General features: G+C 39.5%; 5 protein-coding genes across 8 annotated transcripts in view; 2 read left to right on the plus strand and 3 right to left on the minus strand.

Moving 5' to 3' along the window:
* LOC147135722 (transmembrane protein 132C) overlaps positions 1-3,292 on the minus strand; it is a 163,194-nt gene extending 159,902 nt beyond the window's left edge. The window contains exons 1-2 of one of the 3 annotated variants that reach the window (XM_086054099.1): positions 2,999-3,292; positions 99-204 (exon numbers count right to left, since the gene is read on the minus strand). The gene's annotated coding sequence lies outside the window, so the exon portion shown is untranslated. Of the gene's footprint in view, positions 1-98; positions 208-2,259; positions 2,377-2,998 lie in introns of those variants that run through there. The other 2 variants (XM_086054097.1, XM_086054098.1) reach the window with 2 other exon arrangements.
* Positions 2,633-4,909, plus strand: LOC147135723 (ubiquitin-conjugating enzyme E2 G1-like). Its single transcript, XM_086054113.1, has 6 exons — positions 2,633-2,858; positions 3,185-3,287; positions 3,407-3,504; positions 4,010-4,188; positions 4,267-4,363; positions 4,440-4,909. The coding sequence occupies exons 1-5, from the start codon at positions 2,816-2,818 to the stop codon at positions 4,351-4,353; spliced, it is 510 nt and encodes a 169-aa protein (XP_085910239.1). The 5' UTR covers positions 2,633-2,815; the 3' UTR covers positions 4,354-4,363; positions 4,440-4,909.
* Positions 4,910-5,042: 133 nt separating this feature from the next.
* Positions 5,043-7,886, minus strand: arpc3 (actin related protein 2/3 complex, subunit 3). Its single transcript, XM_086054112.1, has 7 exons — positions 7,727-7,886; positions 7,321-7,420; positions 6,564-6,640; positions 6,241-6,309; positions 5,747-5,873; positions 5,523-5,617; positions 5,043-5,293 (listed from the first exon to the last, which is right to left on the minus strand). Exons 1-7 carry the CDS (start codon positions 7,730-7,732, stop codon positions 5,231-5,233), a joined length of 537 nt encoding a protein of 178 aa, XP_085910238.1. The 5' UTR covers positions 7,733-7,886; the 3' UTR covers positions 5,043-5,230.
* On the minus strand, positions 7,878-10,819 carry gpn3 (GPN-loop GTPase 3). The gene is made up of 8 exons (XM_086054109.1): positions 10,628-10,819; positions 10,376-10,484; positions 10,028-10,195; positions 9,695-9,819; positions 9,502-9,617; positions 9,235-9,331; positions 8,536-8,664; positions 7,878-8,169 (listed from the first exon to the last, which is right to left on the minus strand). The coding sequence occupies exons 1-8, from the start codon at positions 10,673-10,675 to the stop codon at positions 8,104-8,106; spliced, it is 858 nt and encodes a 285-aa protein (XP_085910235.1). The 5' UTR covers positions 10,676-10,819; the 3' UTR covers positions 7,878-8,103.
* rnf170 (ring finger protein 170) lies at positions 10,676-14,954 on the plus strand. Of its 2 annotated transcripts, none has more exons than XM_086054111.1 (7): positions 10,676-11,551; positions 11,668-11,884; positions 11,982-12,060; positions 12,326-12,440; positions 12,959-13,032; positions 13,132-13,263; positions 13,600-14,954. In XM_086054111.1, exons 2-7 carry the CDS (start codon positions 11,745-11,747, stop codon positions 13,867-13,869), a joined length of 810 nt encoding a protein of 269 aa, XP_085910237.1. In that variant the 5' UTR covers positions 10,676-11,551; positions 11,668-11,744; the 3' UTR covers positions 13,870-14,954. The 2 variants fall into 2 exon arrangements, with proteins under 2 accessions (XP_085910237.1, XP_085910236.1); XM_086054110.1 differs by having other exon boundaries at positions 10,682-11,551; positions 11,710-11,884.
* The last annotated feature ends 377 nt before the right edge of the window (positions 14,955-15,331 follow it).

Here is a 15,331-nt window from a genome sequence, read left to right on the forward strand (position 1 = left end):
GAACTAATATGAAATAATATACAACTTTTTGGGCCGTAATTCAAAAAGGACTGTTTAGTGCAAACACAATACAGCTAATCACTAAAAGAACACCATACCTTCAGTGAAGTCTGGTCGCGGCAGCATCATGCTCTGGGGCTGTTCTTCAAGGTGGAAGGAGTTACGAACAATAGCAGTCGATGTTAGCATAAAACCACCAGGCTTCTGCTGGAAAGAAAAAGTGTTATGAAAACCCGACAAGAACCCGATAATATTTTTAAAATAACATTGAACACTTCTTTAAAGTTGAGGTCAACTCTAACATATTTCTTTTCAAGAATATGTTCGATGCAAGCCCACTAGTTGAAACAAGGCATTCTAATAAATACTGCGTTTGTGGAATAGGAGTTAATCCACCCATTTTTAGCCATCTCTGGGGGCGGCCATTTTGTCACTTCTGTCGACTGAAAATGACATCACAACTGCTCAGGGCTCGGGTAACGACCAATCACGGCTGTCCTGTTTTCTGAAGCTAAGCCGTGATTGGTCATTATCTGAGCCCTGAGTAGTTGTGATGTCATTTTCAGTCGACAGAAGTGACAAAATGGTCGCCCCCTGAGCTGGCTAAAAAGGGGTGGATTTTGCTGCTTAACTCATATTCTAAAAATGCAATATTAATCAAAATGCTGTGTTTCAACTAGTGGGCCTGCTGGGAACATATTCTTGAAAAAAATATGTTTGGATTGGTTTCCTATTTAAAGCAGAGTTGAGATAAATGCCAGTTTGACCTATTGTTACTTTTAAATAAGTTTGATCATACAACTCATAGCTTGCTTTTGCTATTGATAATCTGTTTTCAATACTGGACAAATGTTCCTATGTCAAGGTTCCTCCTGGATTTGAAATAAACACATAAAGTTTGAGGTGGGTTTTTTACTAACACAACCGCCATCACCCATAAACACTGTTCCATCTGATATCTGAAGAAGTGAACGATTCTGTTATGACTCAATGCATAAAATATAAACTAATAGCCCTGAGGTTATGCTGAGTGGTTACAATTTATTTTATGAGTCTGCACTTGATAAGGTACTTGGAATGGTCTATAACAGAATGAGCATCACATATACAGTACACTCTTAAGAACTAGAAATGCAGTCATGGGCAACCACATCCGGCACCTGCTCAATCAATGAGAATAAAATGTCATAATGCATATGTAAAAACAACACACACACACACACAAAACATTTGTTTAGATCTATACCATAGTGACGAAATTTCTCATATGATACATACAATTGCAAGACAGTAAAGTCTTATGATTGAAATGGCTGATTAAAAAAAACTGAAGGAAAAGAGTTCATTAAAAAAACTTCCTGTCTTTCTGCCAGAAAACAATCCACAAATATGAAATTCATGGAATTCGTACCACCAATACACTCCCAAATTAAAGTGCAAGAAACTTTCAATCCCAGCAAATTGCTTTACATTAAAGTGATAATGATTAACGGCGGGTAGAAATGAACAACATTCAGTGACCTTTGAGGCAACCTTTATTGAAGACGCTTAACCTTTTCTTTGAGAGAAAATGTTCATTCCCTGAATCTGTCCGAGGAATAATAATGTGACGTTTTTTTCCCTCGAAACACCAATGAGCGTGCTAAAATCAATGCTTGCTTTCTGATAGTTAGCCAATTATGGGTATATTTTCATAGTGTCACATGAAAATGTCACAAAATCTGAGGGATGTCAATTTATGTCAACCAAACTAGTTTCAATTGAAAGATTAATTGTCCATTTTCTTTGCCTTTTTTTGCATAATTTATTCCCAAAAAACGACCAGCCTTATTGGTTGGGGCGTGTATGCACTGGCCAAAATTTAAAAAAATACAATACATGATGTGACCAGAGAGAAGTGGCAAGACCTCTAAATCGGGAAATCGTGTAAAAGTTTAAATCGTACGGAAGAGGATCAGGGCCAGTTGGGGAAAAAATAGGTTGGCAAGATTCTCACTTTTACCTCATTTTAAAGTGAGAATTCTGACTTTAAAGAACAATTCTGACAATAAAGTCAGAATTGTTCTTTAAAGTCAGAATTGACTTTGAGTGAGAATTCTGACTTCATTCTCAGAATTCTGACTTTGAAGTCAATTCAGAATTCCCACTTTAAAGTCAGAATTCTGAGAATAAAGTCTGAATTCTGACTTTAAAGTCGGAATTCTGACTTTAAAGTCTGAGAATAAAGTCAGAATTCTGAAATGAAAGTGAGACTCTTACCAGCCTTATTTTTTTCCCTCACTGGTCCTAATCCCATTCCGTAAAATCGTTAATTGTCTTCTGATGATTTATTTTTGGACATACAAATCAAATTTAGCACTAGACTAGTTACTTTACTGTGCCCCATATTTTGTCCTGCGGAAATCAGCTTTAATGTGCCCTATACAAATGTAATGTGCCCTATATTTTGTCTCGCGGGATTCAGCTTTACTGTTGTATTGCATTTGCTGTTAATGTTTTTTTCATTAATTATTGAACTTTTTGTGTTTAATTGACACAAATCTTACCATAACTCGTCATTCATATGGTAGTTCTCACTATTTCCTGAAAATACTGACAGCGTGCTTACCTGCTAGCTTTAATTGAGGGGAAATTGTTTTGTCATCATCAGCTTTCTATGAGCTTTTTTTCCCCACTAGCTCGTGTGGTCGGCGTCATTAGAGAACGAAGAAACGTGGATGTTGTCAAATGTATTATTTACCGGGGTCTGTTGCTTGACACTGTTTAAGAGAAGGTTCCTTAAAATAGAGTGGGAAAGTTTTAGGTAGGGGGTAAAATGACAGGACAGTCAGCGTTGTTGCTACGTAAACAATTAGCAGGTGAGTTAGCAAAGCGGTGCTACGGCCAACTAGAGGCACAGATCTGTGATGTATTTAACTTCAATAGACGTTTAAGATGTGTCCCGATTGCGATCGTTTTGTATAAATCGTGTGTTAGCGAGCAATGAGTGGGCACTTACAAGTTAAGCTAGCTGCTGTTGCTCAATCACTGGCTCGCACGTGAGGTTCTCTCTGGGCACGAGGACCAGTGAAAGGATTCCAACCTCAGCTGTTGCATGGATTCACCAGTGTCGTTTACGTGTTATTCGCCAGTTTATTGGCCATATACCGGTGTCACGTCTCAGCAAACGAATGTGACCTTTCAGATCTGAACAAGAACCCGGTGGAAGGCTTCTCGGCGGGTCTTGTGGATGACAATGACATCTTTCAGTGGGAAGTGGTCGTCATTGGACCCCAGGACACACTCTTGTAAGTGACGATCATCCAGCCATTGGCAACCAGGTTAAAATGCGTTCAATGTCTTTTTTAAAGTGTTGAAAAGTGCGTAATAGTCAACTGATAATCGCTGGTATGTCTGCATTTTCCAGTGAAGGGGGGTTCTTCAAGGCCACTTTAACCTTTCCACGGGATTATCCTTTAAGACCACCTAAAATGAAGTTCATCACAGAAATATGGCATCCAAACGGTTTGTATTCTTCAATTTAAGTCTGCTCCATGCACTACTTGCTTGGGTTAACATTCTTTACGGTCTGACACGGATAAAAAAGAAGTTAAAAATGTAAAAATACCCCACTTTGATTCTGGGAAGAGAATTCTGAGAGTTTAGGGTGGGCTAATTCCATTTTGATCATTTTGCCAGAGAGTTATTTAAGATATGGCTACAGAAAATGTATATTTATGTCAAAATTGGAACCAAACTATTTAAAACCGGTATTAGAAAAATATATGCCTCTTCTTTATTCATCTCTGCCTTTCACTTAAAAATAACAACAAAAAAAAAGTAAATATTTGTATGAAAACAAGGCCATAAATCAAAATCAAATGAAACAAAAACACAAAGCACAGCAATAATTGAGGACACCTTCTCATATCCTGTGACCACATTTCTTGCAATGATGCCGCTTTTTTATTAATATTTTTAGGCTGTTCAGATGTTGAGGTTTCACCATCCGTTTTTGTCTCTTGCCTAGTTGCAAAAAACGGTGACGTGTGCATCTCCATCCTGCACGAGCCTGGAGAAGACAAGTATGGCTACGAGAAGCCGGAGGAGCGCTGGTTGCCGATCCACACCGTGGAGACCATCATGATCAGCGTCATCTCCATGTTGGCAGACCCCAACGGCGACTCTCCCGCCAATGTTGACGCAGCAGTAAGTTGGTGCCCGAGTCTCGACGGCATTCGTTCCAAAGACCGAATTCTCACATTTGTACGTGGCGGCGCCTTGCAGAAAGAGTGGCGTGACGATCCCAAGGGCGTTTTTAAGAAGAAGGTTGCACGCTGTGTGCGGAAAAGTCAAGAGATGGCTTTTGACTGACTTCTCAGAAGTAAGTGCAACAACTTGTAACGTGGCTGAGTGGCATACAAACCAAGTAAGATTGATTGGGTTGTGCTATTTTTCAGTTTGGGGATTGAACAATTTGCTGAGGTGGACCAGGAACGCTGAGAGGCAGACCAAGTCCGCTTCCAACCCTTCAATGACAGACATGTTTCCAGATTTCAAAAAGATACAATTATCCTGCACAAGCCATGATTTTTTTTTTTCCCACCCAAATCTCCTTGATACATGCAATATATTCAAATCATAGTTTTCCTTTATATGAACTATTTATTTTTAAATGAAAACCAGTGAAGGTGTTTTGGGGCTTTTTTGGGGGAGGGGGTTACATCTGCCACACTGAGCCATACAGCCTACGGTGCCTTTTATAAAAAACTGAGGGCTTGTGTTGTGGTAAAACAAAAGGGCATATCAGAATATAATGTATGTGGTTTTCTTTACAATCTTTGCTCTTGCAAGTGTTAGAATAGTTGTGTGGTATGTTTGAGAGGACAGGACTTCCGTGTGAAATAAAGTGAACCATCGTTCAATTACATTTCGCTTCCAACTTATTTGAGTGCTTTTTACATGTGCATCAGTTTTAATCGTAAAAGGCTGAACAACAAAAATGAACAGTGGTACACTAAAACATTTATGAAAATCACATGCATTAAAAACACAGAACGACATTGTCCCACAACCATAATTGCTTTATTGAATTAAGCACCAGCTCAATTTAACGTTCACTTTTAAGTGAGGACACATCCGTATCAGCTCAAAAGAATATAAAATTGCACCACAAAAAGCACAAATCCGACCTTAAGAAATAAAGCGTCCATCTGGCAGGCACAGATGAAAACACTGCAACGCTGCCCGGTTACTGTCCTGGAGCTGACAGGCTCTTGTTCATGAACTGCTTCTTGACGAAACACATCCACCACTGGTAAAAACAAAGAAAAGGTTTGTGAGAGCAACTTTCCCGAAAATAAAAAAGCCATTGGGCACCAAACAATACATTAACCATTGATTGATAAAATACACTTGGAACATGAACACTGTAGGCGGACTATTATGAACTGGACCTTGAGCAACACATGAATCAAGCCACATTTGGTCCACAAATGTATGAAGAATTATGGATTGCTGTGTGTACACAAAGGTAGGCTCACCTTGCTGGGTTTGTCTGTCTGGGGGTCAAAAACGCGGTCACATAGTCTCAAGCCGGTTTCCTGTCTGATCTGCTGGAGGTACAGCCTCATTGTGTCTGCACAAGATTGGAAAACGTCATCAGTCAGCTTTAGTTCAATTGTTAGATCATCTTCCAGGTGCATAAAATACTTCACCAAATCACACATTCGACTCAAAATACCCTTTTGAGCAGCATCACACTCACCTTCCTCCTGCTTGTTAGCGGGCTTGGCGTACATGGCGTTGAGTGGAAAGCCGGGCTCTCCCGGAATTGGAAAGTTGGTGATGCCGAGCGTGTACATCTCCTTTTCCCCTTGGCCCCTGGAGCTGCACTGCAAAGAGGAAAAACACGCACACACATTCACTGATGATCAACAATCTGTTATATGAGAACACTAGAAAAATGGTTTGTGGAACAAAATGCCACATAGACCAATGTAAAAAAAAAAAAAAAAAAAAGAAAAAAAGTGTGCATTAAAAATGTACATTTATTGAAATGTTTTCAAACGTCATTTACGGTAAACAACTTCAGGAAGCTATTTATTTGTTGACGTTTCATTTAACATTTTTGTTCATTTTTTTAAAAAAGGGATAAGCTTGGAAAAAAAAAAATAACCTAAGGTTGCAAATCTAAAAAGTTGTTGATAAACATTTTGATGCAATATTTTCACTTTTACCGCTAACAAATATATTATTTACCTTTTGCAGCTTCTTTAGACACTCCGAAATATATAGTGTGACATAGATCAATGTCCTGTCTGCTTCATTCTGAAAGAAAATGACACATTAAGTGTTAAATTACAAATACATTTTATTTCATTCATATAGGAGTACAGCAGTGCAAATTTGAAACATCCCTTCTGGGCATTGAGAGGAAACAAGCTAGGGCATGTAAAAGGAATGCAGTGCATGGCTACTTCAAACAACACATGCAGTCAGTGAAGAGCTGCTTTTTCCTTGAACATTCTGTCTGATAGCTTGAAATGTGGGCAAACTGCAGATTGCTAGTACAAATGTCTCACCTTGATCTCGTAATTCTTGAAAAAAACATTTGCCTTGAAGTAGTAGATAGCCTCGTCAATAATGTCAGAATCTATGCCTGAAATGGACAAATCATGCTATTAAACGATCTACATTTTTAATATCATGTCATGAGGCAGGCAGTTGTATTTATGTAGCACATTTCACACACAAGGTAATTCAAAGACGGGGGTGGGGGGGATGTCAGTGGGAGAATTATACAAGCAGATTGCACTTTTTTGTCACTTAGGAAAAGACAGGGCCAACATGGTAATTTTTTGTGAATGCATTTACGTTCTCATTTTTGAAGAACGGGCGAAATGAATCCCCCCCCCCCCAAAAAAAAAAAATATATATTGAATGTCCGATTCGACTGGCCACACACTGTTCTTTTGGCCTACGACCGTATTTGGTGGATACTTTCAACTGAACCTTGTCAGCCAATCAGAGAAGAGGAAAAATGACGTTATCATGTTTTACTCACATTTTCTTTTAAGAAAAAAAATCTTATTTTCTAACGCAAAAAAGTTCGGGTGCCAATTTAATGCCAGATGCGCCACTCTGTTTGGCTGGTTTAAAAAAAGAAGAAGACACAAAAAAAACCCGACTCCTGTCAATACCTCACCGGCCACGAACAGGAAGTTGCCGCGGCACCATTTAATTCATCTAGTTGAGAAGCAGTCCATTTAATTCATCTAGTTGAGAAGCAGTCCAAACAGCTAACGTGATTCATGGCAGGCTAAAGGCGAGCACACTCACCATCTCCTCTCGCTGGTCCCTTAAACTGTGTCTTAAGTGGCAGTAAAGCCATGTTCCCCACCGTCCTGGTGTTCTCCTCCTGCATGGTTGAGTGATACGCCTGACAAGAGAGGTTCAACTCAGCAGCTGACACATATTCCAAACGCACGGCGCCTGCTCGCATATCTGTCGCACGTTTGACTGCTGCGACGCCGAACCAAACGTTAGCGCTAACGTTCCAAACAAGTTTCAACATCAGTACATGATGACCGAAGCGGTTACAAGCCATTCAGTTTGGGAGCGACTGCTAACCCTGCTAGCCAAAGATGCTAACATCAAAGCTAGCACTCTCAGCACGGCGTCCCTTTTGACTTGTTCGGTACCGTTTCAGTTATTAACCGTCTAGGGACGAGTGGAATGCACTTACCGGCATGTTGAAGGATAAATAATCAATTCAACCACTCCAGCGACTAATAGCACAGGCGTAAGATGTTGCTTCCGCCTGTCCCACCCTTCTGTTGAAACAGGAAGAGGCCACACGGCGCTTTGCAAAATGATCGCAAGGGGGCGCCATGAACTCAGGTTGGATATGTATTTATTTATTATTAAAATATAATATTTACAACGCATTTTATACAAAAGTCACATTTATAATAATAGCAAACAGGATAAATGAGAAAATCAACGACACAACCAAATCCCTTAGTCACTGGGCCTCACTTCCTGGTTCTTCATTTGCCTTTAAGGGAGATCTAAAGGCAAGTCGAAGTCAAGTGAACAAGTGAATTCCTAAAATGACATTTATCAGCTTTCCACATGGTCTTGAAAAAAGTCATCATAATTGGTGTCGCCGGTGTCTTCATCAGTCTCCTGTAAAAGATGACAGTATGGAAAAAGTGAATGTCTATTTAATCTAAATTCTACATGTCGTCACTGTCCTGTGAAAAACACTTATGTCCAATTTTTGGGAAAAAAAAAAAAAAAAACATTAATGCCATGTCTGTAACGCGGAAACACCATTCACGTAAAAATAAGAAAATTGAAAAAAAAAATGGACACAAGTGTTTTTCACAGGACAGCGATGATATAAAAGGTTAGGATTACCGGTACATTTATGTTAGACTACGGCGTGTTCTGGCTTGCTCACAGATTTGGGTTAAGTTGGCACGGCGGGTACTGAATTCCGTCATAAATCAAGGACTCTACAAACCCTATAAAAGAAATTATGCCTGTTACCTTTGGCTCCTTCACTTCCAGATCCTCTCCATACTGTATAGAGAAGTCAATATGTTGTAGCACTATGTTGATACCTTCCTCATCGGTACGGTCAAATGGCATGAATCTCACCAAACTGTAGTCATCAATCTGTAGACAAACAAACGTTCAAACCACAACAAGCTCATCTGTTACGATCCCATTCCAAATCATGGGTACTTTGTGCAACTTTATTTCTATAGCAGGAGGCACTTGTGTGTCACCAACACATGCAACAAACAATTCTGGCAATTAATGATTCCCGTAAAAACAAAATTACAGTGCAGGTGCAAGGATTCTTCAACAACTAATCGATTATCAAAATAATCTATATCTTTTTTTTAAATAATTGAGTTATCATTTGGAGACCATGTTTAATTTAAAATTGTCCATATCCTCTGAATTTCAGCCTCCAAACAGTAAATATTCCATATTTCTGTATTCCCCCATGAAAGCAGATCAATTCATTTGAATTTTTTAAAGTAAGAAATTTGCAAACATCTGCTTTTACTCTGGAAAACAACGATTAACATTTTTTTCCATTGTCTAACATGTTACAACTCAAACCAGTAGCTCAATCATAATTCATTTATATTTGTGCAATTTCTTCAATGTAAACTTGAAATAAAGACCTGTTTTGGAATCAAGGGAAGTAAATTAAAACGTTTTAAATTGCCTTACCAGTTCACAAATAGCTTTGGTCAGCTTCTTGAACTTTTTACTTCTGATGGTGTCAGAGTTATCCTCCATCATGGAGTACATATCAGGATCCAGGTACCTTGTGAAAACAGAAACAACCACTTTCAAAATGTCTATGGACACTTCCGCTTAGTGAGGTTTAATAAACTACAAAGTGCATCTCAATAACAGGCCCCCACTGTAATAGATGGCGTGACCCAAATTAATGAGGAAATATAGCATAAGCCACGCAAAAAAAATGCAGCTTACTGTTCAATTTCTTTCTTGGCTTTGGGACTGAGCAGATCCATTTTCGTCATGATGTTTATTTGGGGAATCTCCAACGACACCATGGCGCTCAGGGCCGCCATGACTCCTGAGATGAACTGCAGTCACAGGAATGGTCATGTTAAAGTAAGAACATATAAAATGGTGTGTTAAATATAAAACATAAAGGAACAACCTTGAAAGACTCCACCATGAACTGGGAATCCACCAGGAAGACTCCACACACCCGAAACTCCCACTGCTGTAGCTGTTCTACCAGCTGCCTCATGACAGGGAGGTGAGTATACAGCTCAATCTGACCTGGAAAATGCAAAGATGTTCATATTAAACGGGCACATACTATGATAAATTTACTTAGATTATTTTACATTTCAAATGACACACAACCACTCGCCCGAAACCAATAACCAACCCTGGGTGTAATTATACCGACAAAGGTCAGATACCTTAAATTAAAAACAACTGGGGATGGTTTTGAATAGTAAAAAAAAATGCACTGTATGTTCACCTGGGCAGTCAAACAAGATGTAGTCATCCTCTACGTGACCCAAGGCTTCCTCCAGCCAGTCAAAGTTGTTGGCAAAATATTCCATGCAGAAGACCAGACCGCCATTGGGGCCAAACCTGAGCGATTGATCTTCCATCACGTCATCTACCTGGATGAGTTCACGGATGTCTGCCAACATACCTTAAGGTTAGTATATCACAAATCGTAATTTAAAAGATATGATTTTTTTAAATATTGAAAAGCTAATATAACATTGAGCAATATTTACTTTGCATTGTGGTGTGCCATTTTGTCTGCATGGGGACATTTATTGTGATCAAGCTACAATTACTGTTATCACTTCCTTACCTGCCATAACAGGGTAGTCAAAATGCTCTGCTGCAGGGTCCAGATTGACCACTTGAACAGAACGATTCAAAGACTCAAAGTGTTGAATCATCGTGGCGCAGTAGGTGCTCTTCAAAGCAAAACAAAACAAGTAAAGCACGTGAATCTTGACCTGTTGTTAGCTGAAGAGCTAGCAAGCTAAGCTACGATGCCATCTCAAATATGTGCCTAAAAATTTTAAAAAGAAAAAAAATGAATCGTCCAATAACTTACCTTACCGCTACCCGCAGGGCCCATCACTATCTGAGCATAACGAGGCATTTTTTTGCCACAAATCAATAAATATGTTTGCTGTTATAAACTAGCGCCCTGTTGAGGATATCATTTTCTGGAACGAGTGATGGCCTGGTACTACTTCGCGACCGTTTGACGAAAGTCATATTGTTGTTGAGGCAACCTACTGCCATCTAATGTTAAAATTGAGAACTACTATAACAGCACTGCAGATACGACCAGAGATGTTCTAAGAGTCAGATCACATACAACGGAAAAGCGACTGCAGAACAAGAGCGACCTGGAACGGATCTGTGAAAACGTTTGCTTTGTATCATTCGAATCCCAAATGATACACTTAACCTTATCAGAAGCTTTATAAAAATTGTGAAATAATTACATATTTGAGAATATGTACACAGGCGACTTAAAACACAGATCTCAAAAGAAAAAATACATTAAAATATGTACAAGGGTGGCTGGGTCATTTATCTTGCTAAAAACATCGAGGAATTACCCTTAAATTTAAATTGAAACTTTTTTAAAAAATTGAAACATAACACCTTTTTACTAACGGCTCAATGACATTACCTCATACTTCGTGCGCCGATCAACTAGGAAATCTCCTTTTAAGAACATCTTTGGTAAGACTCAAGACGCTGTCAATCAGGAAAAGGTAGTACTAGTAGTAGTAGCTAGCAAATTATGGCCTCTCTAAGCTAACAACAACCGAAATTCAGTTAATTTAAATTATTTCGCATGCGAGGACTTTTGCTAAGTTTAGCAACGATAGCTATTGTTCACTTGTAACCGTAACGTCATGGCAGACTTCATTTACTGGCAGGCAATGTCGAATAATCCTAGAAAGTAACGTCTTTTCAGACCCACTCCAGAGGTAGTTTGTTGCAGTGGTGGAACTCAAAGGTGAGTAGATTATGCCGACTATTATACAAATGTCATGAATGTTATAACCATTCCTACCGTCAATAGGATTTAAGTAGTACTGAAAATGAAACTTTCATGTGCATGTTGGCATTCAGTGTGCTATGCAGTTGAACAATAGTTCTCCTTATTCACCCCAGTAATGAGGGTAATGATTGGGTTATGAGTGTCGGTGATGGAGGACAATCAGTGTGGGGACGTGGGCTATCTCATCCACGATGAAGACACGTTAATAGAAGGTGTGAGCAACCAAGTTCTGTTTGTTGTGGTGCTCACCATCACCTTCCTGGCAGGCTTCCTCACGCTGCTTTGCAGGTAAGAAAATGCCACAAAAGATATCAAATGACCTGAAATCCCATTGCTCAGTTGTTTATGTTGTTGACTACATCATATCTACATATTGATATTTCAGAGAGGAGCAGCAGCAGAATATTCATCCTGAGAACCAGGAGCATGTTCGAGCTGTCCGACAGCAGCTTCAAACAGAGCAGGTTTGCAGGCAAATAACAGATGTAATAAATATGGATAAGTATATAGAAGAGGAAACATTATAATCATATAAACACACACACACAAAAGCAGTCAAAATAGTAGTAGTAGGATAATGCTACTTGAGCTAGCTCTCTATATTAAGCCCTGAAACTGACATCAGCACAAATTTCCTTGGAATACTATGTTATATGTATTTGTAGGTCATCCAAATGATGGAAATATGTATCTTGTTTATATGTATTAATTTCAATGTATGTATCCCAGGAGGAAAATCCCCAGCCGGAAGCCAGGCAGCAGTATTATAGAGACATGTCTTGCCCCGTGTGTTTACAACAAGCTGTTCTACCTGTTGAGACTAACTGCGGTCATCTTTTCTGTGGTAAGTCTGTGGTATATTTTACTGTCTGCTAGTTTGCACAATGCTAATCAAGAAAAAAAAAAGTTGTTGAACGATCTTCTCACTTAAGCAATTGTAAAGTTTACACGCTTTTAACATGGTTTGCTCACTCTTTTTAATTTATACTGAACTGTTTGGATTAAATTCCTTAATTCACTTGCATTTATTATGAAGTACTAGAAATAGAACGCTAGTGTACAAATCTTTGCCTAGGCTGAATAATCCTAATATGGATCATCACAAATTGCACACCTTCACAGATATGCACCTCGTGCAATAAAATTAATACATGAAAGAAATTGTCAAAATGTCACACAAATGTCCAGTCTGTCAGAATTTAATGGGCTCTTTCTTGGTCCACCTACAACGTTTCGTGGAAATGTGCTTAGTCTTTTTTACCTGGGTAGAGGTACTAAAAGAGGAGGGCATTTTTTTCAATACATAACTTGCCTTTGATTTTAGTTTTGTCATCTAATGTAGCTTTACCCTGTCCCATGTAGGTTCCTGTATTATAGCCTACTGGAGGTATGGTGCCTGGTTGGGTGCTATTAACTGTCCCATATGCAGACAAATGGTGAGACTTGACATCTACTGGTAGTTGTTTTTTTCATCTTGGATTTTTATTCAAGTAAACTACGGTATAACTTTTTTCCCTTTTCCCCCCTGTGTCCAGGTGACATTGCTCTTCCCGTTGTTCCACGAGCATGCCGCTCCTCAGAGGGTCCAGGATGGTGAGGCAGAACCTCAGCTCATTTTAAGAGACATCAACGATTACAACCGTCGCTTCTCTGGCCAGCCGAGATCTGTGAGTTTTGAGTTCTGGAGCAAAAATACACAGCACTCTATACAACAATCGTACAGTCAAACATCGGAAGTCAAACAGTCTTAAGGTTGTACCTTTTTGCATTCCATCACTAAAGTTGCCTCTTGTTTGACTTATTTGTGACACTTACTCCCAAAGAAAGCCTTAACATGTACAAGTCGATGGTGAAAAGACCAAGTACACATACTCACGTTGAAAGCAGTTGGACGTGTCCCAGTACTTTTTGTCCGGCATCACCGTCATGCACATTGTTGCTTTGCGTATCATTGTCACAGGCTTGTTGCTCATTTCTTTTCTTTCCCCCTCCATTTCTCTCAGTTAATGGACAGGCTGCGTGACGTACCCACCCTCCTCCGCCACGCCTTCAGGGAAATGTTCTCCATGGGTGGCCTGTTCTGGATGTTTCGAATCCGAATTCTCCTCTGTCTGGTCGGAGCCCTCACCTACCTGGCCTCGCCGCTCGACATCCTCCCCGAGGCGCTTTTCGGCCTTCTCGGATTCATGGACGACTTCTTCGTCATCCTCCTCCTCTTTGTCTACATCTCCATCATGTACAGGGAGGTAGTCACGCAGAGACTGAACGGCTAGGGCGGCGCTGGCCATTGAAAGACGCTCCTGCGCACTTTCACATCCAGGAGGCCGAGGCTCATTTATGGTGGAGGTATATGTATAAATTACCAAAGGGAAGATTATCAACACTGTTGGTTTGCTTTGCTTATTTGGGAGCCAGTGGGCTCAAATCATCAGTGGAGTGGGATTAGAAAAGAATGACTATAAAGCGCAGAACATTTACTTCCTATTATTTCCTCAAATAGTGGCAGGGGGTGTGTTGTCCCTAAACTTAAGTACCAGGCAAAATTTAATATTAAAACTTAATTTGGGCTGGTGATTAGCATTTCTGCTTCACAGCTTGCGTGGATTTTCTTCGGCTTCCACCCGCATTAAAAAAAATATATATATTGTTAGGTTCTTTGAAAACTATAAATTGTCCATAGGAGTGAATGAATGGTTGTCTGTTTACACTATGTGTGCTTTATACTGGTATGATTTAATAAATTACCAGTGTAATTAAGTGCAAAAAAAAAAAAAAAATCAGAATGAAGGAATCCAGATAACCACTGTGGTATTATAGTAAATAAAATTATAGGCGCCCAGTATCCTGAAATGGTATTGGTCATAGGGGCCAAAAGGAGGTGTTTCTTTATGGTGTGGTGGTCTTTTTTCAGGTTAGGGGTTAGTTTTTGAAACTGGGTTTCTATTAGACATGGGGCCATGATTTGAGGAATGTGTTAGAAGCATATTGTTTTGGACATTTGTGTTGTATGATGGGACCTTGTTTACAGTGGATTCAGCGCCTACAAAAATGTGGTATATGGGGCTTGTAAATTTGTAGAATTGGACGATTCACCCAACAAATGTGCGAGTCATTATTGTAGGACTCTCACAATCTGTTAAGTGACTCTACAATTCTTCATTTTGTTGAATATTCAATTCATGTAAAAAAAAAAAACCTGATTATCCTTATCAGGAATTGTATGTTTCTTTTCGCAGAGTTTTTCTATTATGTTTCACCCGTGGCTATGAACTGGTAGACTGGACAATTGTTTTTTTGGGGGGGTGGTTGTAACCTGCACTTGAGAAATAAATGTGACGCTTGAGCAATGTGCAATTAATACATTTGTGATGTATTCTTTTTTTTTTTTTTTTGAAGTGGCTGCCATGAAGTGTCAACATTTTTTGGTGGGAGACAGCGAGGGGGGCGGGGTGCTGACCTCTGGGCCGGAAATGGCTGCTGTAATTTTATCCTGACCATCTGCTTTTAAGATTAGTGTGGTGGTAACATGCAGTTTAAAATCATTCAGGTGCTTCTGACTTGATGTGTTGTAGTTGTACCTGTTCCTAAGTTTGTCCCTGGGGTATTCACAATACTGTAAACTGGTTGGGCAAGAGTCCGCCATCACTGTGACTCTAATAAGTCAAGGCTGTGGCGCATTCCATACCACAATTGTTACAATCTAGCATCAACCACTGATACAGTGCCAGGGATTAA

Source organism: Filicampus tigris, chromosome 15, assembly GCF_054856515.1.
Source record: "Filicampus tigris isolate MCC_2025a chromosome 15, RoL_Ftig_1.0, whole genome shotgun sequence".
Classification (NCBI taxonomy): Eukaryota; Metazoa; Chordata; class Actinopteri; order Syngnathiformes; family Syngnathidae; genus Filicampus; species Filicampus tigris.

Excerpts from the sequence above, each read along its gene's own strand:
- LOC147135723 (XM_086054113.1), top strand. The coding sequence starts at position 2,816 with ATGACAGGACAGTCAGCGTTGTTGCTACGTAAACAATTAGCAG. Across the intron at positions 2,859-3,184 it reads GCTACGTAAACAATTAGCAG|ATCTGAACAAGAACCCGGTG; the intron begins GTGAGTTAGCAA and ends GTGACCTTTCAG. Across the intron at positions 3,288-3,406 it reads GGACCCCAGGACACACTCTT|TGAAGGGGGGTTCTTCAAGG; the intron begins GTAAGTGACGAT and ends TGCATTTTCCAG.
- arpc3 (XM_086054112.1), bottom strand. Across the intron at positions 6,641-7,320 it reads GGGACCAGCGAGAGGAGATG|GCATAGATTCTGACATTATT; the intron begins GTGAGTGTGCTC and ends TGTCCATTTCAG. Across the intron at positions 6,310-6,563 it reads TCAAGAATTACGAGATCAAG|AATGAAGCAGACAGGACATT; the intron begins GTGAGACATTTG and ends ATTTTCTTTCAG.
- gpn3 (XM_086054109.1), bottom strand. The coding sequence starts at position 10,675 with ATGCCTCGTTATGCTCAGATAGTGATGGGCCCTGCGGGTAGCGGTAAG. Across the intron at positions 9,820-10,027 it reads CATCTTGTTTGACTGCCCAG|GTCAGATTGAGCTGTATACT; the intron begins GTGAACATACAG and ends TGCATTTTCCAG. Across the intron at positions 9,332-9,501 it reads GCCAAGAAAGAAATTGAACA|GTACCTGGATCCTGATATGT; the intron begins GTAAGCTGCATT and ends TGTTTTCACAAG.
- rnf170 (XM_086054111.1), top strand. The coding sequence starts at position 11,745 with ATGGAGGACAATCAGTGTGGGGACGTGGGCTATCTCATCCACGATGAA. Across the intron at positions 12,441-12,958 it reads CTGCGGTCATCTTTTCTGTG|GTTCCTGTATTATAGCCTAC; the intron begins GTAAGTCTGTGG and ends TGTCCCATGTAG. Across the intron at positions 13,033-13,131 it reads GTCCCATATGCAGACAAATG|GTGACATTGCTCTTCCCGTT; the intron begins GTGAGACTTGAC and ends CCCTGTGTCCAG.